Source organism: Podarcis tiliguerta (genome assembly GCF_965153285.1).
Source record: "Podarcis tiliguerta genome assembly, chromosome: 13".
In the NCBI taxonomy this organism is placed as follows: domain Eukaryota; kingdom Metazoa; phylum Chordata; class Lepidosauria; order Squamata; family Lacertidae; genus Podarcis; species Podarcis tiliguerta.
The window spans coordinates 35,210,060-35,233,873 of NC_139546.1; the positions used below are offsets into that span (position 1 = coordinate 35,210,060).

General features: G+C 44.0%; 2 protein-coding genes across 2 annotated transcripts in view; one reads left to right on the forward strand and one right to left on the reverse strand.

Annotated features, from left to right (window-relative positions):
- Positions 1-14,520, reverse strand: part of LOC310663575 (scavenger receptor cysteine-rich domain-containing protein DMBT1-like) — a gene marked incomplete at its 5' end in the record, with an annotated part of 32,715 nt that extends 18,195 nt beyond the window's left edge. The window contains 6 exons of the mRNA XM_083411564.1: positions 909-1,214; positions 4,062-4,409; positions 7,145-7,486; positions 8,691-9,038; positions 10,004-10,351; positions 14,406-14,520. Coding sequence (XP_083267690.1) covers positions 909-1,214; positions 4,062-4,409; positions 7,145-7,486; positions 8,691-9,038; positions 10,004-10,351; positions 14,406-14,520 — 1,807 coding nt within the window. The remainder of the gene's footprint in view (positions 1-908; positions 1,215-4,061; positions 4,410-7,144; positions 7,487-8,690; positions 9,039-10,003; positions 10,352-14,405) is intronic.
- A 2,904-nt stretch (positions 14,521-17,424) lies between these two features.
- Positions 17,425-22,231, forward strand: LOC310662215 (galactoside alpha-(1,2)-fucosyltransferase 2-like; the record flags this gene model as incomplete). The annotated part of the gene is made up of 2 exons (XM_083408989.1): positions 17,425-17,528; positions 21,103-22,231. The coding sequence occupies exon 2, from the start codon at positions 21,122-21,124 to the stop codon at positions 22,229-22,231; it is 1,110 nt and encodes a 369-aa protein (XP_083265115.1). The 5' UTR covers positions 17,425-17,528; positions 21,103-21,121.
- Between the last annotated feature and the right edge of the window lie 1,583 nt (positions 22,232-23,814).

A 23,814-nucleotide genomic window follows, 5' to 3' on the forward strand; every position in this document is an offset into this window, starting at 1 on the left:
GCGAGTGATTGTGTGAAAGAGTTCACACTTGCTGGTTTTTACAGCTCTACTATTGTGTATTGTGTACACTCATTTAATGCAACATGTGAACATCTGTAATATGGTTCAGTGACAGAAGATGTTTCCTTCAGGTGGGACACAAGGCAAAAGAAAGGAGGCAAAGGAAAATATCTAACATGTCTAAGGGTGGTTCACTTTCATGAAGCCTCCATGTTGTCCAGGGGATTTCAATAAAGTGTGAAGCAACCTCGTGAAGAAAGGTCCCATGAACAAAAAGGCATCACATAAATTAAAGACCCAAAACATGCCCAAGGGTATGGGGTTCTTCACAGATTACCCTTAACACAAACACTCTATACAAGTACGACTGTGTGAAAGAGTATCCATGTATTCATCTTCTAAATATCCATATATTTAAATCTTGTATCTTGTACCAATTTCTTGGCAGAACTGGATATAAAGGTAAAGGGACCCCTGACCATCAGGTCCAGTCGTGGCCGACTCTGGGGTTGCAGCGCTAATCTCGCTTTATTGGCCGAGGGAGCCAGCGTACAGCTTCTGGGTCATGTGGCCAGCATGACTAAGCCGCTTTTGGTGAACCAGAGCAGCGCACGGAAACGCCGTTTGCCTTCCCGCCAGAGCGGTACCTATTTATCTACTTGCACTTTGACGTGCTTTCGAACTGCTAGGTTGGCAGGAGCTGGGTTCGAACAACGGGAGCTCACCCCATCATGGGGATTTGAACCGCCGACCTTCTGATCGGCAAGCCCTAGGCTCTGTGGTTTAACCCACAGCGCCACCCACGTCCCAGAACTGGATATACTGCAATAATAATTTGAACTTGATAGTTGGGATTTTCCAAACTTCCCCCTACAGAGGATTCACTGACTCCTAAGAGAGAACCTTACCTGAGCACTCCACACTTGCATCCTGGCTGTGGCTGCAGTTGTGCTCTCCCCAGGGACCTCTGGGGCAATCATAGAAGGATGTTTCTTCTCCTGTACAATTAACTCTCTCCAGCCAAATGGGACCAGATGCTTGGCCAAACCAAGCTTCACTTCGCACTCTTAAGGCATTTCCACAGCTCATTTCTCCACAAACAACGTTGGCATCATGTAAATCCCAGCCAGCGCCACAAACGGACCCCCACAGCTGGTTGTGAAACACCTCAATCCGTCCAGAGCAGCTACTCGAGCCATTTATGAGACGAAGCTCTGATGGAACAAAAAAGACTTATAGTAACACATCCAGGGAAGGAACCTACAGAAATGCCTGCATGTCTTGCTGCTAGTAGAGGTAAATTATCATATTAAGATTCATGCAGGTGGAGGGGAAGTTGTAATGAAAATAGAAACAGAAGAAGAAGAAGAGTTTGGATTTGATATCCCGCTTTATCACTACGCTAAGGAGTCTCAAAGCGGCTAACATTCTCCTTTCCCTTCCTCCCCCACAACAAACACTCTGTGAGGTGAGTGGGGCTGAGAGACTTCAGAGAAGCGTGACTGGCCCAAGGTCACCCAGCAGCTGCATGTGGAGGAGCGGAGACACGAACCCGGTTCACCAGATTACGAGACTACCGCTCTTAACCACTACACCACACTGGCTCTCAAATAGAAACCGAAGCAGCAATTGCAGATATTTGTTGATTCATCCCATGTCAAGAATGGAGATAAATCCAGAAAATACAATCAATATTCTCTGTTGTTGTTTTCAAGCCCCAAAAGATGCAATTGGTGGCATTTGCTCCCCAATTCCATTGTATTTCCTTTGCACTAAAATGAATGAGGTGGGAAAATATAGTGGCAGCATAACTTATGTAATTGCATAATTTTACCACAGTCCACAGTGAGAAAAATGACTTGTCAGAAGACAAACTGCAGGGGAAGGGGAACACTTGTCAGGAGCTGCATCCAGCCAGCTTACCCTCCAACATTTCTCAGATGAAAAAAGGGGCATCAGCATATAAAGCCAGTAGCAGCTTGGGACCAGTTTACCTATGAGTACACCTATCTCCCTGCCTGGCAACTGCACTCCTCAGATGGGGAGCACAGCATACACCAAATGTGGGCTTAGAATGCGGTGAGGCTGTGCTTTTCGTACTGCAGCTCCAGCCCTCTAGAATAAGGGGTCAGCTGAAATCAGAAAAGCACCTAACAATTTGATATTTGGCACCTTTTCAAAAATTTTACTTAAATGGCTTTCCACAATGCACGTGACCCAGTCATTTTAGAGAATAAAAACTGTATAATTTTAGAAATGGTTTCATAGGGTGGTATAAATAAAGTTTTACTCAGAGTTGACCCATTGAAATTAATGGGCCTAACTCAGTCATCTTAATGTTAGTGGATCTACTCTGAGTAAAATGCAGTAGAATACCACACACTGTCTCCATTTACTGGATTTGTAACCTTTAATGTTTTGTTTTGTTTTATCTTCTTTTATTAGACACTGCTTCAGTAACTTTTTGTTGTGGAATATTTTATGAAACTGTAAATTAAAATAAAGAGTTCCAACTTCCCCTAGGTGGACCCTGGGGACAGGTGGGAACAGGGCAGACTCTTTAGGGTCAGGTGTGGATCAACAAAGTGGGTGATTGGGTGGAACATGGCAAAATTTAACAGGTTGTGACTAAAGCCTAGAATAATCTGGAAGTTATCGTTACCTTATTTCTTCCCCACTGCGGATAGCATTCCCCACTCTTAGCATGTGGGAATATAATCCAGGGTCCCCCCCCCCCACTCCCTACCTCCCACTAACTACTTTAAGACTCCCATTTCAATCGTTTTGAAAAATGCATTGAATTTGCTATAGCTCATCTAGTGTCACAATTGTATATTGCACTTTACAACACATTCAAAACGTTTTATTTGCAGCTGTGTAGCTGAGCCAAAAAACCAAGCTGAGGGACACCTACAAATCTGCAAGAAATGATGTCAGAGGTTTTTGCCCAATTCCAGCTCTCTTGCCATCCAACAACCCTTTTAAAAGTTTGTTTACAGAGCTTGTTGGGAAACTTGCCGAGATTGGTGCCAGGGAAGACCATCACACTGTAATGTGTAACATGTTTACTCAGCAGAAAGTTGCACTGAGTTCAAAGGTATTTATTCCTAGGGAGTGCATTGCAGCCAAGAGGGAATTAGTGCAACAAGAGGAGCCAGGGCTCATACGAAGTGAGAGACCTGCGGCAGTCGTCCTGCTCCTTGCACCAAGGCTCACTTCAGCCACCCACAAGCCTGACTCCCTGCCTTGCCAGTCCCACTCCTTTTCCTCACTCAGCTGCATACCCTGGAGCCTCAAATTTCAGTGGCACCCTGTGAGGCCGAAGTCCGCCTCCCCAACTTTTCGCCTTCTATTGGATGTAATAGTGATGGCACCTGCTGCACAGCCCCAGAAACTCTGTGCCCAGTGCCACCACACCAGTTACGCTCGGGGCAGTTGGTGGGTATGAGTCAGTCCATGACAACAGTTCTGCAAGAACCTGCACCTTTTCCATGATAGGAATTACCACATTTTTCACTCTATAAGACACTCCAGACCATAAGCCACACCTAATTTTTGGAGGAGGAAAACAAGAAAAAAAATATTCTGAATCCCAGAAGCCACAACAGCAAGAGGGATCTGGCTTCTGGGATAGCCTCTTGCTGTTCTGGCTTCTGGGATAGCCACGTGAAGCCTCTTCAGGGCAGCAGGATGAAGGTGCCCCCTGCCCTCAAGAGGCTTTGTGTGGCTAAGCCAGGAGCCAGGACAGCAAGAGGGATCGCTGTGCAGCGATCCCTCTTGCTGTCCTGGTTTATGGGATAGCCGCGCACAGCTTCTCCCGGGCAGTGGGATGAAGGCTCCCCCAAGACGCCCTCACTCCTCAGGGAAAAGCCCGCACGCACGCTCCACACAGCTCTTTAAAGGGAGCGCTGAGCAGAGCCTCCCGCCTGCATTCACTCCATAAGACGCACACACATTTCCCCTTACTTTTTAGGAGGGGAAAAGTGCGTCTTATAGAGCGAAAAATACGGTACTTCTTCCCAAGGCTTCTTATTCGAGAGTAATGCAGATAATGAACTTACTTGAGCATACAACCGCTGCAGCATTTTGATCCCTGCAGTTCAGTGCCCCCCAAGACCTTGCTGGGCATTGAGCGAGAGTTGATTCTGTCCCTGTGCATCGGACATCATTCAGCCAGATGGGGCCAGTGCCTCTTCCAAATTCTGCATTCTGTAGGGCTGATCTTGCATCTCCGCAACCCAACTGCCGGCATACAACTCTGGCATCCTCCATGTCCCAGCCGTGACCACATACAGTGCCCCACTGGCCACGAAGGAGCACTTCAACCCTTCCACTGCAGCGACCTGAGCCTCCCATCAGCCTGATTTCCACTTGGGATGAGTTTGCAGCATCTGAGTCTGAAGCTACACCTGGGTCAAGCAAATGCCAGAGAGTGGGTGAGGAAATGGGATTACAGAAATTCATCCTATGTATAACCATTCTGAAAGTAGCAACAGGATATAAAAAGTGGGTGAGAAAAAGGGGAGTGACCACTGTGTTGCTGGATCAGACCAACGTCCATGCTTTTTTAAAATCTCCAGCAGCATCCAATCAGTCAGTGCATGAAGCTGGGAGCCCATCCCATCCTCTTCAGTGGATTTTTTAAAAATATTGTTTTGTGAGCTGTTTAGAAGGCTTTTAGGCAGAAAAAAATTACATAGAAATACCGTATTTTTTGCTCCATAGGACGCACTTTTTTCCTCCCATAAAGTAAGGGGAAATGTGAGTGCTTCACAGGAAAGTCACTGCGCAGAGAGGGAGAACTGCGCAGTGCCCCTTCAGCTATGTGCCTGCCTGGAAGCCAGAGGAGGAACAGAAGGTTCTCCTTCTGTTCCTCCTCCAGCTTCGTAGTGAGGCACCTGTCCTGCGAAGCCGGAGGAGGAACAGAAGGGTCTCCTTCTGTTCCTTCTCCAGCTTCGCTTGAAGGGGCTCTGTGCAGTTCTCCCTCTCTGTGAAGGAGAGGCGCTGCGCAGAGAGGGAGAACTGCGCAGCGCCTCTTCAGCGACACGCCTGCCCTGGCTTCTGCCTTAGCCGTGCGCAGCCTCTTCGGGCAGGGGGAGCCTTCATCCCGCTGCCCTGAAGAGGCTTGGCACAGTTATCCCAGAAGCCAGATCCCTCTTGCTGTTCTGGCTTCTGGGATTCAAAATTTTTTTTTCTTGTTTTCCTCCCCCCCAAACTAGGTGCATCTTATCTGGTGCTCCTCCCCCCCAAACTAGGTGCATCTTATCTGGTGCGTCCTATAGAGCGAAAAATATGGTATATCCATAGCAAACTCAAAAATATAGCCTTTTGCTATATACACTACGCTCAGCAGACCAATAGTTAAAAATAAAACAAACAAAAAAACCCACACCTTTCATCACTACATCACTTAGTATATAAGTAATCATAGTGTGTTTAGTTACAGGTTGGATAGCTGTAGTCTTGCCCCAGCAGGTTACAGAAACCCAAGAAATGTTTTCTGCAAGTGCTTCATTCCAGAATGGCCATTCATGGTGGTTCTTCCCTCTTAGATCTCTAGCTTCATTATTTGTCAGATCTCTCTTCTTCAACCATATTCCACGAGAACTTTCCCCTTTGGGAGTTTAGCCTGCAGTCTTGCTGGCTCCCTGTTTCCCCTAAAACGCCATATAGGCGCCAACTCCAGGGGTGGGGGTGGGGTGGGAGGTTGGGCACCCACAAAGTCAATGAACAAAGCCGGAGAGGGGCAGCCATCCAGCCTCTGCAGCGACGCCTCCGAGACAAGTCTTTCAGCTCTGCCCTTCGCAGCCAGTCAGCGAGTCACCCTTTTCCAGGAGGGGGGGTGGTGGCCTCAGACGCGGAGGCATCTGAGCCCCTCCCCATGAAAAAGGGTACCTTGCTGGTGGCAGAAAGAGGATCCGCCAGAAGACAGGTGTGTGTCATCACACACATGATGCACAACCTTGCATCACTTTTTTGGAGGAGCAGCTCTCCAAAAACGCAATGAAACATTGCGAGTCTTGCATGTGACATTACACACACAACATGCAGGCATGTTGCGGCGGTGGGCACCCCATGATCCTGAGGGCAAGATTGCGACCCTGCCATAAAGGACAATTCTGTGCCCTCATTCTCTTCCCCCTCTATATGTCTCCAAGTCATGAGATTTTGTATGATTTTTGACAAAGCCACTTCCAACCCTAGGGAGGGGAATCCTCTGCCACGTCATGGCCTGGCCAGCCTATGGGCTGGCTCAGGGGGTGTGGCTTACAGGAAGGGCGTGGACATAATGTGGAATATTTACAATGATTTTGACGAATTGAAAAATACTTACCCAAAGTTAGTCATAATTTGGTCTTCCATGTTAGAAAGGAGCAAATGGAGAGATTGAAAATGTCCTATTGCTATTAACAAGTCCAGGAAAATACTGGAACGCTTGGTGGCTCGTAGAGTGGTGTCGCTGGGGGGCGGGTCATTGACCACCACAACATTCGATTCAGCAAGGAGACCCTCTACCATGGGGATGGCGTACATCTTTCCAATGAGGGGAACGATGTTTGGCTGGCTGACATTTCTGCGGGGATTAGGGATTGGTTGCAGGTTTGAGGGTATTGGCTGCGAGCTTTTGCTCGAGTGGCGGTGAGGCATTGGTCAGGGTACTGTTATGTAGATGGATGGGGGGGAGGAACGCCATCATCTCCCTCGGTTGTGAAGGATAGTCCGGTAAAGGACTCCGGGGGCATGGCCCCGTCCGAAGCCTAGGCAGGCCAGGGCCCAAGGCACGCCCCTGAGCGGTGACCCCAGGGGAGTGCCTAGTTGATGTGCATCAGCAGGGCTCCCCCTGATGGTGTTAACCCTTCCCGGCCTTTCAGGCATACAGCCTGAAGCCGGATAGTTGATAGAACCAATGCCTAGGCCAATATCGCTCATTTCCTGCAATCAATAAAGTTGTGGCCAATTTTTGCCCATTACCTTAACCTATGGTATCTTGTGTCTTTATTTCTTCTGGTGGGAGGTGGGAACTCGCCACGCAACAATTATGGTCTGTGTTGTGAGAATAGGAACAGGTCTGCCAAAGCACTGGCACTGGCACTGCCTTCAGGGACTGGGAAAGTGCAGATCAAGCCTTAGTTTATGAACTTACCTGAACACACAAGAACAGCATATTGACATGGGTTTGAGATTTTTGAAAGCCTTCCTTGGCACTGATGGATGGCTGATTCTGTTCCTGTACAAATGCTGTCTGTTAGTGTGATAAAGTCAGATCCTTTTCTCCATTGTTCCTCCTTTGAAGCGAGGATTACATCTCCACAGTCTAGCTGTTGGCATATAGCACTGGCTTTCTCAATATTCATGCCATCGTCACAAACAATGTTCCATTGACCATTAAGGAAGATTTCAACCTTTCCACTGCAGTGACTTTGACGTTCCACCAGCCTGATTTCCACGGGGCCTAAACCTGCAATATCTGTTGAATCCTTCAGACCTGGGCGAAGCAAATTCAGGATAGTGGGTAAGAGGAGTGTTAAGTTGTCCTTTGTGCAATTATGTTGAAAGTAGCATCAGGATAGAAAAAGTGGATAGCTTAAAAGGGCATAACTACTATCTTGCTGGATAAGATCAGCCAGTTAAGACCACCCACAGCCTCTAGATGCCATTAGCTGCTCACAAGCCCCACATAGCAGTGGTGACCATCCTATATTCCTTGTCTTAAATGCCCAGTATCCTGCCTCTGACAGTGGAGGTTCCAATGAGCTATCCTGGCTGAAGTCTGTTGGTGGAGCCATTCCTCCATGCTAATGTACCTGCAGGACTGAGTGGGAGAAAAAGAAGTCAAACTGTTTAAAGGTCTTTCATACGCCAAAGAACCATATCTATCACTAGGGAAGCTTGGTAATTTCGGACCATGGACATACATCTGCCAATCAGTTGTGCAATCAGTTGTGAATCACACAGTGTTTCTCTCCACTCACCCACCCCGCCCCTGCTATTCCATGCTTTACATCTGCTTCTACATTCCTGATATGCAAGAAGAACAAACCAAGCAAATGGCAGTTTTCCAACCCTGATTGGGTTGACGGACTTGTTTATTGAGCAGTGATGCTGATTGGTTTGACGGAAAGCTGGATGACATCTCAAACTACCCAGTGTATTCTTCCATTATTCTCCTCATGGCAAAAAGTCTGATCTTTGGCGGGGGGGGGGGGGGTTGTGGCACAATCTCTCCCACTCAGATTTAATTTCACAGCCTGAATTTGCCAGTATGTGGTTGAATCCAACCTGAAAAACCCAGGGACTGTCTGGTGGAGGCCAAAGTTTATTTTTCTGCCAATAAGCATGTTTACCTTGGAATAAGCACCATTTTGGAATCAGTATGTGTGAAAATATATTTTAAAGAAATAATAAAATAAGCATCTGTTACCTTGTTTCAAAATGATTGGAGGATTTCCTGACATATGTACACATACACATGGAATTTTTCTTTTGTTTTGACTTGTTATGGTTTCACTTTCCCTATTATTATGCTTTATTATGACTAATGTTGGGTTTTTCCTTTCGTTTTTCAGAATTGTAATCTGCTTTGAGATGCCTTCTTAGCCATGAAGAGCAGGCTGTAAATATTTGAAATAAATCCTGATAATGTGAAAACCAACATACATGTAGGATCAATTCATAGTCTATGAACTCACCTGAGCACACAACGCCTGCATCCTGCTCATGCTTGCAATCATGTTCTCCCCATGGCATTTTGGGGCATTGATAGAGATTTGATTCTGTCCCTGTGCATCTGACATCATCCAGCCATATAGGGCCAGTGCCTCTTCCAAATTCGGCAGCCTGTAGGGCTGATTTTACAGCACCGCAGCGCAGCTGCCGGCATACAACTCTGGCATCCTCAAGGTCCCAGTAGTGACTGCATACTGTGCCCCACTGGCCATTATGCAGCAATTCAACTCTTCCCCTGCAGTGATTTGAACCATTCACCAGCCTGATTTCCACTCGACTTGAGTCTTCAGCATCTGAATCTAACGTCATGCCTGAGGAAAGCAAATTCCAGAGAGTGAGCTAGCACATGAGACTAGATGTAGTTCTCTTCTGCATGATCATTTTGAAAGCAGGACAGTGGATAAGATAAAGGGACAAGCCATAAGGCTAAAAATAGTCCTGCTTCCTGCGAGGCAGGCTTTTTGCTTTGAGAATTCAGGCAGAATTGAAGGGGAGACTTGGAAAAGTGGAAGAGAGGCTAGGGGGAAAGCAGTAATGTTTTTTATATTTGATTTAAGAGAGTAAATATGAATCAAAACAGAGATGCAATATGTACTTTTCCTTGCTTATTTGTTTGTTTTGTAACACAAGAACATCTTTAATGAAAACTATTTTTTTTAAAAAAAAAAACATCAACCCTGGGGCTGTTCTTGGGGTTAATTCCATATCGAAGAACTACAGTTTCTCCAAATTTAATGCTCAGAAGTGTAAAAACAAAAGTTATGACCAAAAGAGTGAACGGAAGTGAATGGCAGTTCTGAAGATTTGGAGTTCAGAATCTGAATTTGGATTGCCAAGCCTAGACTCCAACTGCATCAGTGGGCAGGGCTTGCACAGTGCTTGCATTTATTTACGACTTCAGAGAGCCAGCTGTCCCCTCATTCTCCTTTTACCCGTCAACAATACTTTCAAAAGAAAAAAAATCACCATCTAGAAAGTAGCTAGTAAATTAATCTTGGGAAGACTTGGTCACATCTGGGATTGACAATTTTATTACTGGTCTCTGATTTGGGGTTTTAAAAGCAATTGGTCATGTAGGCTTTGCGAGGTTATTATGCTTCTTTCCAGCCAATGAAAAGCTTCACTTGCAAGATCTTGCATATCAGGCTGGCCTAAAAGGCACAGGATTCATTCAGGATACATTTTCTGGTCAATTGGCAACTCTAATGTACATGATAATGTACATGACAATGTAAAAAGCAAACAAAACAGGGCTTGACATAAGTGATCAACTTACCTGAGCAGACAACACCAGCATCTTCCTCATGTGTGCAGTCATGCTCTCCCCAGTTGCTTGCAGGACACTGACTGAGTTCTGATTCTGCCCCTGAGCATCGGACCTCATCCAGCCAGATGGGTCCAGTTCCCCCCAAAAATTGTGCTTCAAGTGTGGCTGATATTGCAGGTCCACATCTTAGCTGTCGGCACACAACTGTGGCTTCCTCGATGCCCCAGTCGTCATCACAAATGGTGCCCCATTGGCCATTATGGAGAAATTCAACCATTCCATTGCAATGACTTGTACCGTTCACCAGCCTAATCTCCAGCTGTCCCGCTTCTGCAATAGATGAGTCCAGCACTACACCTGGGCAAACCCAAGTTCAGAGAACCAGTTAGCAAGTCAGATGAGATTTTTTCCCACCTATTAAAAATTTTAAAATAGCATCAGGAAAGAAAAAGTGGAGGATAAAAGGCTGTGACTTTTGGCTATTTGCAGATTAGTTGCGCTGCAGAGAGCTTGCTGGGGAGACCACACATCACAAGGAACTCAAAATAACTTTAGCTAGGTTTTAATAACAAAAACAAAAACCCCTTTTACATTATAATATATCAATAAGCATGACCCATCTACCGACCCAACCACCAGGGTACTGAGAGAGCTAGGTGCTGCTCTTTATATACTATACCCAATTGCTGACACAGCTTAATTAACACAATTTAACAGCACCTGCTATACTGCTTCACAGCTGTAAAACTCGGTCACGTTATTTGCTCTGGCCCTTAAAGACATACACATCTTGTGGAACGATAATGAACCTTCAAATTTAAAGAAACCATTCAACAGTGACAACTGTCTTGCTGGCCGGAAAATATCTTTCTGTTTGTTTGTTTGTTTGTTTGTTTGTTTGTTTGTTTGTTTTTGGGGAAATTGGCAAAACAAACAAAAGAGGAAGAAGAAACAACAACAAGAAAAAAATATTCTTCTGGTCCTGCATGTAGCTCTTTGCAATGATAATTCAGACTTTCCCCCTCCACTGGTTGCACACACTCAACCTGGGTATCAAACATATTCCAGTGAGACTTAATTAGATTCCTTAAGTGCAATTTTTAAAAACTGTGGGAGACAACCAGCAAGGATATTATGAGATGGAAACTGGAAGATTTCACGCTAATGGATAGACTAGCTCTAACCAAAATGGTTATCCTCACTAGATTGAACTATTCAGTGCTCCCCCCCCCCCTTTGAAAAATAGGTGCTGGTACTCATCATGAAGTTGTTATACTAAGTGCTACACTTTTTAACAACAATAATAACAGAGGTGCCAGTACTGTGTACCCTTGGGTACCCCCTTTTAAAAAAGAGCACTGGACTCATTTATTCCAAACGCTTCCAGCCTGGATTTTCCCTAAACGATTAGCCATTTGATGGAGAAGTCTTCATTCTTTTAATTTTCCTCAACAGAGACCGAGTACTGGGTAGACATTTCTTCATTTTTCAGCTCAAGAGGGAGGGTGCTATTTTTGGAGCTATATCTCTAATTTAGGTGGCAGATTGACAGGAACAAGTGCTGGGTTCACGCAGAACTGGAAAAGTAGATAGCATTCCCTTTGATGGCTCCGAAAATAAAATTTGGACTAAACCACAGTCTTCCAGTGTTGGCTCGGAAAAGCTGCTGTGCTAGCCCCTGCATTGTCTCCTTAGGCACTGCACCCCAGTTTTTATCACAAATGCCATGCTGATGGTGTCCATGGGAGGCATGCCAAATAACTTTATTATTGATGTGATTTCTATGACAAAATGCCGCTCCTGTTTCCAAGCAGGAGCTAAGACACAGGTTAGGGGACGCCCATTTACCATGGCTGTTGTGCTGCCAATTTCCATATTTTAAATAAAAATGATCATATGGGAAGCCACCATCCACTGATAATCAGATTTTTATGACTTAGTAAAATGTAGCATTTCATAAACTTTATGTACCGCTTGGTTGGAAAACAAATCAAATAACAGTTTAAAAAGCAACTAGGATTTGGGAAAGTGTTTTATCTATTTTAACACTGGTGTGTGTATTTTTATTGGACAGGGCCGCTGTGGAAACGACAATAAACTTTTCCTCCCTAGCTGCAGTTTCTAGGAAAATCACTCACCCTCATCTCAACTAGGCTTGAGGAAACTGTGTCATCTATACTGTCAATGCTCCTGTGGCTTCAGCTGGTATCTTTGAGAATGACATACTCAGGCCAGCACCACCCATTGATTCAACTCAACTCTCCAGTATCATCTTTTCTCTAAGGGATACACAGCCCATAGCTGGTTTACTGCTAGGTGCTTTAAATCATCTATATTTTCACTGCCACTGCATATACAAAGCTCCTGAATGATGACTACCTCTAGCACGGCTGGTCAATTATTATTACTATGGTTATGATTATTAATTAAAATTCTATACCACTCTTCATCTGAAGATCACAGGGTGGTCTACAATATAAAAGCAAAGAATAAGGGTAAAGGTAAAGGGGACCCCTGACCATTAGGTCCAGTCGTGGCCGACTCTGGGGTTTCGGAGCTCATCTAGCTTTATTGGCTGAGGGAGCCAGCGTACAGCGTACAGCTTCCAGGTCATGTGGCCAGCAGGACTAAGCCGCTTCTGGCGAACCAGAGCAGCGCACAGAAACGCCGTTTACTTTCCCGCCAGAGAAAGCACTTTGAGGTGCTTTCGAACTGCTAGGTTGGCAGGAGCAGGGACTGAACAACGGGAGCTCACCCCATTGCGGGGATTTGAACCGCCAACCTTCTGATCAGCAAGTCCTAGCCTCTGTGGTTTAAACCACAGTGCCACCCGTGTCCCAAAGCAAAAAATACATACTATAATAACAGACAAAAATAATACAAACCCCCCCCCCTTGTATTCAACTCTCTTTCAAAACTCCTATCCAATCGCCACTCACTTCCAACATCACAACCACACAATTTCCGCCTGATTGACCTAATATACTTGCCTACACATTTTGCACAATACATACCATCACATACACGTTTACCATAATCAGTAGTTGTACAATATCATGAACACAGACAGCAGAACCTCATACATGGCAAAGGGGGAGCTGTCAGGAATTGAAGAGTCACTGGGGACCAAGGCATGTCTGAAAGCAGCCTAAAGCCCACAGAGGGCACCCAGCCCATCATTTGAGAAACAGTGGTCTATATTTTACTTGGGTTTGCCTACATAAATCATGGAACTGATGTCAAATATGAAAAATGTCATCTTCCTGGCTCAGTTCCTGACCCACATAAAGAGTCTCCCCACTTTCTCTTCCTTGCTGCTGCTCCTGTCTATCAGCTCTGTAGAACATGCTCCTTCCTAGCTCTGGCTGGAAAACTGGAAGAGATCTTCAGCCAGGGTAGGAAATCTCAGGAGAACAAAAAATGCAAAAGCTGGAGAATACCTAGCACTCATGCTTTATGGTGTATGGGTGCTTTATGGTGTAAATTGCAAATATACAAAGACTGATCAGAGCTAAAATGCTCCATTTGCTTTCAACCTCCACTGGAACAGATTGCTCACTTGGAGCTGCCTGGAGTCCTTTTTTTTAAAATAATATTTATTAAAAGTTTAGTAGTTACAGAAAGAAAAAAGAAGCAAAAAAAAAAAAAACAATAAAAAATTAACAAACAATACATCAAAAAGAAAAACAAAAAAAACAATACATCAAGACAACAAGAAAAGCAAAAACATTTAAAAACACATCCAATTTCCATATCTTTACCTTTCATTTACTTGTTTCATCGACCTCCTCAGACCTCCCTTTTTTGTATTCTAGTTCAATTTAGCTATTTCAGCAAATCCTTTCCATCTTTCTCAATCTTTTTTTGTTCTATAATTTATCTTAACACAATCTAACTTTAAGTTTTCCACTTTAGCCCATTAACAATCAGTTTTTGCTTAATTCTTTATAACATTTCGGAGCTGCCTGGAGTCCTGCATCCTGACCCTCTTCATTACTTTCCCCTAGGTATGGTAGCAATGGCGCAGAATTTGGAAGGAAGTAAAGCAGTCAGAACTGGGATTGGAAGCAAGCATTTGCTCTGGCAGGAGCTGACAGAGATGCCAAACCTATAAAGGTGGAGCAGAGGGAAAGCTGGGTGGAGCTGCAGAACCAGTGATGTCAGAAAAACAGCCTTGGGAGAAAGGGAGGCCATGGCACCGAGCTCCTGTTTTGTCCCATCCCACTACCCTCCCAAATTAATATTCTCTTATCTGCTGATACTCAACTCCAAGTACTTGTCTCTGACCAGGCAGCCACCATTCTGGAAGGGAGAGGATTCTATTAATAAAAAGCTATCTGAACAGTAGGACCCAAAGCTGGGTCTCTGGTCTTCCCACCCAGCCACTGCACTGATCATCAGTGATACTAACCCAGGAAGAAAATGCTGAAAGAGAACTTCATGCTGAAAGACCATTCAGCCCAGTAGCCAGGGGTGTCCTTTTCTAATGTCCCATGAAGGAAGATCTCCTCTGGAGGCTGCAGCATCTGAACTATCGCACTCGCCTGCAGCATAGCTGTTTCCTATCATATATCATTTCCTTTGATCTGAGGGGATGGTTTATCTTTTTAACCAACCAGCATCACATGACAAAAACGTCTCTTATCTGTGTGCAAGATAAGCATGCAAGAAGTAGGAGCCCACAAAGGGACATATCTTTCATGTTGTGAGTGTTTAGCCTGGACTATGTGAACATGCGTTTTCTGATGCCTCCTCAAGCAGATTATTGGATCCTTAGGAGCACTGCTATGGTGAATGAGATTGAATCTCACTTTAATATTTTGAAGCTGGGGTGGGGGGTGGATCTGGATTCTGTCTCATGTTAAACCTCCAAGGTATACTTTTCCAGGATGTGCAGAATCACCTAGTTACCAGACCAAGATACTTAAGCGACTTAGTGTATCCAAATATATATAAAATATATAAAAAAATTGTCCAGTAGCACCTTAGAGACCAACTAAGTTTGTTCTTGGTATAAGCTTTAGCGTGCATGCACACAGGTGTATCTGAAGAAGTGTGCATGCACACGAAAGCTTATAGCAAGAACAAACTTAAGTTGGTCTCTAAGATTGTCCTGGACAATTTTTTTATTTTTTATATATATTTCGACTGTGTCAGACCAACACGGCTACCTACCTGAATCTTAGTGTATCCAGTCACAGAACAAAGCAGCTGATGAGTTTGTGAGCTCCTGGGACTTTGAAGAAGATATCAGCCTTCCAGTATCCTGGGTCAAAGAACATGCCAAGCCCAAACTTGACTTAGCCGGTAAAGGAAAAGGAACCCTGGACGATTAAGTCCAGTCAAAGGCGACTATGGGGTTCCGGCACTCATCTCGCTTTCAGGCCAAGGGAGCCGGTTTTTGTCCACAGAGAGCTTTCAGGTCATGTGGCCAGAATGACTAAACCGCTTTTGGCGCAATGGGACACAGTGATGGAAACCAGAGTGCACGGAAACACCATTTACCTACCTGCCACAGCAGTACCCATTTATCTATTTGCACTGGCGTGCTTTCGAACTGCTAGGCTGGCAGGAGCAGGGACAGAGCAACGGGAGCTGACCCCGTGGTGCAGATTCGAACAGCTGACCTTCTGATCATCAAGCCCAAGAGGCTCAGCGGTTTAGACAATAGCACCATCTGAACATGATAAGTGAGTGTCCTGATAAGGCTGCTAAGCAATGGCAACAGATTTGGGAGATACAGGAGCAAGAACAGCAGCTTCACCCTTCAACTTCCTCTTCTACTTTTAACTGCTTACCTAAATCATTTCTGCGTAGACTTGCTGAAACAAACAAAAATTACAATGTGATAACTATATCCCTGAAATCTTCAGCCGTGTCATGGAGATCAGAAAACAAGATAATCATCTGAAACATACACCAGAGGTATTACTTTGTGGCTGACATTTATTATGAATTATTCTAATTGGACAACCCCTTTTGGACTGTTTGTGTGAAAAGGAAAAGGAATGAATTTGAGACATTTGTGTCTGAAGATTGGGAAAACATTACTTAACAGAAAGCAGAACAGTTGGATATCACCCTAGCAGGAATGTTTTGAATAATTTCTTTTAAGTAACTGACAGACGGAAAATGAGAAATCCCCTTTTCTTCTCCTTGTCTTGGCTTTTCCCCTTTCTTCTCTTTCTTTCTCTCTCTCCCCCCCCCCTTTGGTGTCCCCTGCTCTGGGTCATTATTGGGGTCCAAGGATTAGACACACATGGTTGGTGGAAGGACCTTGAGTGAGAGGCAGGGGAAATCTCCCAGGGTGAGAGACAGGGAGAAGAAGGGAAATCTATCAGGAGGAGAGCCCACCACTTTCTGTGTGTGACAAGGGTTAAAAACTACCTTTGAGAGAGGACTCTGCATTTTATTTTATTTTCCCTGTTTTTGTTTTTATCTAGATTAATTTCTTTTATCCTATTGTATTATGAAAAAGCTTCAATAAAATCTTCAGGAAAAAGCACAAAGCTAGTTTTTGACAAAGAGACTTCTCCATTGTTTCTGCACTTTAGATATTCTGCTGCAGGTTTTCCTCCCGTTAATTTTTCTGGAGGCTGAAAAAGCGATGAATACATTTAATCAATAATAAATAATATTTGCATGAGTTAAAGAATTAGTTGCTGGGATGACAAAGTATATAATTCAACCATGCTGTTTGGTATGGATTATGTACTATTATGTATCACTATGCATTTATTATAAATTGTATTTATAAGGTAAAGGTACCCCTGCCTGTACGGGCCAGTCTTGACAGACTCTAGGGTTGTGCGCCCATCTCACTCAAGAGGCCGGGGGCCAGCGCTGTCCGGAGACACTTCCGGGTCACGTGGCCAGCGTGACATCGCTGCTCTGGCAAGCCAGAGCTGCACACGGAAACGCTGTTTACCTTCCCGCTGGTAAGCGGTCCCTATTTATCTACTTGCACCCGGGGGTGCTTTCGAACTGCTAGGTTGGCAGGCGCTGGGACCGAACAACGGGAGCGCACCCCGCCACGGGGATTTGAACTGCCGACCTTTCGATCGGCAAGCCCTAGGCACGGAGGCTTTTACCCACAGCGCCACCCTTATAGAACTCTCTTAATTTTTTGAATTCAGTGACTATTATACGTTGACATATATGGTTAATTATGTTCTATGCTTTAAACTGTCCTGCGGTCAATTGAAGCAGGATGGTGTAGGTGTGTGTTTGTGTGTACTGTATAAATAGATGAGTGAATATATGGACTTCTTTCTCTTTTTTTTGCTTAAAGTGCATACAGAAAACACCCAAGCAGGGAGTCATGAGGAGGTCTGAAGTCCTATCCTTTTATGTCACATTATGACCTGCATGGGTTTCATGATGAGTCTGTACAGAAGTCAAACCCACAGCCCTTCCTTCTACTATTGCAGTATCCAGGGAGCGCAACTCCCAATCCCCCATACAGGCAGAGAAAACAAAGCTTGACTCTTCCTGAATTCTGACCTGATAGAACACCTTTGGAGAATCACTGCAGGTTAGTTCTCCAATTTAATCCTTCAATGTCAGTAGCTGAGGGATAGTGCTGGCTGATCTCTTTGCTGTATGTGTGTACGTCTGTGTCTGTCTGTCTGTGTGTGAGAGAGAGAGAAAGAAAGAGAAAGAGGACCAAAACAAAAGCAAGTCTAGGTGCGAGAGAAGTTGAACAATGGAGAGAATGGAGTGTTGTTTGGCAGGTTAAACTGAGAGACAGATACATCACATTTCCATCCAATAAATTGCACCCCCAAAGTCCAGGCACTGCAGTTGTTCCTCCTAGCCTCTAAGGCTGGAATTCTAAATATGTATCATTCTAGGGGGCTACATATTAACTATATATGAATTAAAATTGCTCTCTAAGACCAATTTCTTTACTAAATTCAGATTATAAATTATTTGCAGGGATATTGGCTAATAGATTTAAATAGATTTTGAGAAGAATTGCATTGGGCAACAATTTTTTACTTTTTGAATATTGTCTAGATTTCTACAACTGATTTAGGGTATTTTTGCACTGCTGAATCAGGAAATGGCATCCGTTTCTCTCCATCAGGTCAGGTTTTTGTGTTACGTTGATTTGAAAAAAATCAGATCTTGTGACAAAATCGATTACATTTTTGTGGCATTATCAGCTGATTTTTGTCAACACATATCATCCTAAATATGTTTTTAAGAGAAAAAAATGTTTTTCCAACAACATATATTGATTACCTGATAGAAATATTGATTACTGTAAACTGAATGGTGGGCATTGATAAAGGTAAGTACACGTAAATTGCATGTTGCTTCACCATTTTTCAAACTTCAGGGCTTGAACTTCCGTTTCTTGGAACTCCTGGAATGCTCAGCAGCAGGGAGGTCTCTCTTCAGAGTCCAACAGTAGTCAGCCATCATGACTGCGTCCCAGCGACCCTGATAACTGGTCTCCATCTCTTTCATGTCCTAATGGAATCTCTCCCCCTGCTCGTCACTCATTGAAACCAGGTTCTCAGGAAACCGGTCCGTATGTGAAAATAGGTAGTGCATCTTGACGCTCATGTTGCAGCCCAGGTTTCTGAAAGCAGTCAGCATGTTGTTGACAAGTTCTGCGTAGTTTCTGGCCTTATTGTTGCCAAGAAAGTTCTTCACTACCAGAACAAATGCCTTCCACACTTCCAGTTCCACTTCATTCATTGAGTTTCCGAACTCTGGATCTCTGATGAGCTGACGGATCTGAGGACAGTCAAAGATGCCAGCTTTCAACTTCTCCATGGTCAATCCTGGAAAAGCCTGGCACAAGTAAGTGAAGCAGTCGCCATCCTTGTCCAGAGCCTTGGTGAACTGCTTGATTAAGCCGAGCTTGATGTGCAGCGGTGGGAAGAGTATTCTGTCTCTGTCCACCAGAGGGTTGTTGATGGCGTTCCTTTCTTTGCAAGGCACCAATTCCTCCCGCACAAGCCAGTCCTTCTTCGTGTAATGCTGAGCATGGTCCCTACTATCCCAAGTGCACAGAAAACATGGGTACTTGGTGAAGCCAGACTCTTGTCCCAACAAAAAGTTCACTATTTTCAGGTCAACACAAATAAACCACTTATGCTGATCATAACCAATTTTCTCCAGCACATACTTCACCGCTTCATAGTTCTCCTTCAGTGTAGTCGAGTGAGCCAGGGGTATAGAGGCAAACTGGTTGCCGTTGTGTAGCAGAACACATTTCAGTGATCGCTTGCTGCTGTCAATGCACAGTCTCCAATCTTTGGGTTCGTACTGTGGCACTCCAAGCTTGAGCAGAAGCTGTGCAATATCTGCACAGTACACCAAGTCCTTCTCTTCCGAGAAAAAACGGAGGTACTCTTGATGCCTGTTGCGGAAGAAGCTGATGCGAGCACCGTCAGAGAGGAGGTTTTTTCCCTTCAATCTGGATGCCAACAGTTCGGCAGAGTCCTTTGACAAACTGAGGTCACGAACTAGATCATTCAACTCCTTTTGGGAAAATGGATGTGGAGCATCATCTTCAAGAACCACTTCTTTTTCTTCATGTCCTTCAACACTGGAGGCATCTTCGTCACTAATGTCAGGAAGTTCTCCGAAGATAGGCACTAGAATTTCATCAGAATGAGCTGCAGGACGACGTGCTGATTGAAGATCAGGATACTTGAGGCTGCTCCGGTTCTTTCTGTTGATCTAAGTCACATCAACAGCGCAGAAGTAGCAGTCAGTGACATGGTTTGTCGGCTCCCTCCAAACCATGGGAATTCCAAAGTTCAGACTCCTCTTAGAATCATAGAATCATAGAGTTGGAAGAGACCACAAGGGCCATCGAGTCCAATCCCCTGCCCTCTTGCCATTGGTCCACCCACGTAGAGTCTCGGTGCATGCCTTGCACACCATGTGTGGTGCCCAAGCTTTATCTTGGTCACCAAGTTTAATACCAAAATAACTTTATGCTTTGCCGCACCAATTTATGGAAGATTTCGAGGTTTTATGACTTCAAACTGATCCCTTTTCAACATAATCACCCAGAACTATCGGACCCGAATACTTCTTGTCATTAAAATAATCGTTTCCAATCAAAACAATTATTCAACATGGCATTTTACCCCCACCAACTTCTTCTAAAATGCTCCACACAAGCGTACATGTGAACAAAAACGTAAAAAAACGACATGTGGCCATAGCTCAAAAACTTGACCTGATTGAGCAAAACCAATGTGATTTTTGGATTCAGCGCATCAGATTCGTCCTAAATCATCTGAAAAAATGCAGACAACAAATTTGTTGTTGACCAGTGTTATCAATGGTGATCAAGCGGGCTTCCTTCCAGGGAGGCAAATGTATACACAAGAATGGTGATTAACATATTAGAATATTTAGACATGAGGCCTGATAAAAAAAGCTGCACTGATGCTGGTAGATGCCGAAAAGGCTTTTGATAATGTGTCTTGGGAATTTATGGTGAAAACTATCGATGTAATGGAGTAAGAGAGAAAATAGGATGTGGCATAAAAACAATATATAAAAATCAAAAAGCCAAATTAATATTTCTAAAGGCACCAGGCAAGGCTGCCCGCTTTCATCACTTTTATTTATAACAATATTGGAAACATTATTAAAGGAAATTAGAGAAGAGCCAAGAATAAAAGGAATCAAATTGGGATATAGATCTTACAAATGAAAAGCATTTGCTGATGACCTCATCATTACGGCAGAAAACACAACAGAAAGTATAACAGAAGCAATGGCAAAAATGAATAAATTTGGACAGGTTTCGGGCTTTAAATTGAATAAAAATAAAACAAAATTATTAGTGAAAAATATGAATGAACAAGATAGAATAGAGCTAGTAAATAAAACATGGCTAACGATTACAAACCAAGTTAAATATTTAGTAATCTGGATTACGGTAAAAAACAAATTTATCTAATGATAACTATACCCAAATATGCATAGAAATAAAAAAAGACCTGGAAATTTAGAGTAGGCTAAATTTTTTGCTATGGGGAAGGATAGCTACAATAAAGATGACATATGGGTGGTTGTGATCTGTGTGTAGATCCTACCTGTCTTTTCACTCTACTTTGCTCTTCCTTTAGGTGTTCCTATTGTGCAGCTATGCATCTCCCACAAAGATGTTCCTTCAGCCAACCTGCCCTCTTATTCTTCCTCTACTTTTTCAGTCTCCTGTCCCTCTCTGCATTCTTGCATCTATATGACAAGATGCCATATCAGCGGTGGAGGATCAGCTTCAAGAATGCATCCAATTTCCCAGGGAGGGGACAACCTGCTTCCCTCATTACCACCAAGACCACCTGTAATTCTTCCAGGTCATCCTCTAAGATCATAGATAGTGGCATATGGACAGTGAACTCTGCTGGCCGTTTTGGGAACCAGATGGGGCAATATTCCACCCTCTATGCCTTAGCCAAGATGAATGGACATCAAGCTTATATTTATCCCGCCATGCACAAGTACCTCTCACCAATGTTCCGGATCACTTTGCCTGTGCTCCATGCTGAAGTGGCTAAAAAGATCCGCTGGAAGAACTTCCATCTGCATAATTGGATGTCAGAAGATTATAAACACATCAAAGGCAAGTACGTCCGGCTGACGGGCTTCCCATGGTCTTACACCTTTTTTCAGCATATCCGCCAAGAGATACTTCAGGAGTTCTCCTTCCATGACCACATCAAGGAAGAAGCCAATCAATATCTTCAGGGGCTACGGGGGCAGCGCCGGGAGGTGACATATGTTGGCGTGCATGTCCGCAGAGGGGATTATGTCTATGTGATGCCCAGCTGGAAAGGTGTGGTGGCTGACAGAGGCTATTTGGAGAAAGCCATGAACTATTTCAGAGAGAAGTACCCCAATCCCATCTTTGTGGTGACCAGCAATGGGATGGAGTGGTGCAAGAAAAACATCAATGCCTCCAGGGGGGATGTTTATTTTTCTGGGGATGGGCGCGAGTCCTCTCCAGGGAGGGATTTTGCTCTCCTTGCTCATTGCAACCACACAATAATGACGATTGGCACTTTTGGCCTCTGGGCCAGTTACCTGGCTGGTGGGGAGACAATCTACTTGGCCAACTACACCCTCCCAGACTCACCTGTCCGCAAGCGCTTCAAGCCCTCAGCAATTTTTTTGCCTGAATGGATTGGGATTCCAGCAGACCTCTCCCCTCTGCTGTCCAAGAAATCTTCTCAAGTCCAGAAGCCAAAAGCTTGAGCAGATAACTGCTGATTCATGTCTAATTAGATACTCTGTGTTCAGGCATTTGGCTAAATACTGTAGGCGAATACTGAAGAGCAGTGCTGGATTTACGTATAAACTAAACAAGCTATAGCTTAGTGCTACACTCTCTTGGGGGCCCGAATTAAATGGGGAGGGGGGGAACTGGCTATACATTTTCAAAATATAAGATAAAAAACAAATAAAATAAAACCTACATACAGCAACAGTGTATTGTGTTGTCTAGGCTCCTCTTTGTTATGTGGAAATGGCTTTAGATATCTATTAGGTCCATAAATTACCATTAAGCATACATTGAACACACAAAAAAAGTGGCAATTTGTTGTTGACAAAGGACAGCTGGACATATAAAGGGCCCCATTACCTTCAATAGCTTAGGGCCTCATCTAACCTAAATCCAGCCCTGCTGAAGAGTTCCCTGGGAGGTTATGCAAGCCCTATTAAAATTATATTTTACTTAGAAGTCTTATTACAAAGTAGCAGCAAGTTGTAAGATAAAATAACAACAGCAGCAGCAGCAACAACAACAACAACCAGGCACATAATTCTACTTGAGGGGTTGTCAAAGAGACAATAACCTCTAGAACAGTGGTCTTCAACCAGTCCAGACCCAGAACAAGGGACTCACTTCTACATTGTCACTTTTAATTTAAAATTAATAGCACTAGGATATACCACATATCACACACAGGGATATTGTCATGATTTCCCCCCCAGTACAAGTGAATCAATCTTTCATGTATTATTAGTTAAACTTTTGAAGCCTTTCAGTGGTTGCATTCTCTCTTTGATTTCTGGGACCATTTCTCTTGTGAGGGTAAGTGACCATCACAATTAGCTTTGCATTTGCTTATCTAAAAATCCTTTCTGTCATTTTCTCACTTTCCATAACTTTCAGTACCTCTTTTCTATCTTTGTCACCTGCTGATGCTTTTTTCTGCAACTCCCTTCCAGCAGTTCTTTTGTCCTCCATCCTGACTTCCTCCTTCCGCTTTCTCAGCCTTTTCCCCATTGCCGCTTACTCTCATCTCACCATCTTGAACAGTCCTTCATATCACAAGCCATCTGCCTGTTGCCTTTTTAAAAAAAACCCACATACAGAAATTTGGAGAACCAAACTAAGACTGGAAATGTGAGAACCCAAAATTCCCAGATTTGCCCATCCCTAGTGATAAACTGGGAACAGCAGGTGGATTTACTGCTTTGTAAAGTTAAAATTTAAAGACTCATTTCCCATTTGACCAGGCAGATTCTCCCAGGTGTTCGTGTGCCAACATTGTTTTATGATCATCTAGCTAGTGCCCTGAGAAGGCTGCTAAGCAATGGCAACAGATTTTGGAGATACAGGAGCAGGAATAGCTGCTTCACCCTCCAACATCCTCTTCCACTTTTAACTGAATAAGTAAATCATTTGCGCTAACAGGCCTAGACCCCCCCCCCAACCCTGGGCAACACCCGAGTGGAATAATGACTCAAGACAATGTGTTTATGGGATTAAAATTTGGCCACAAGTTTAGTAAAGCTTCAGGGAGACCTTGGCTCAGGCATTGGGCATTTAT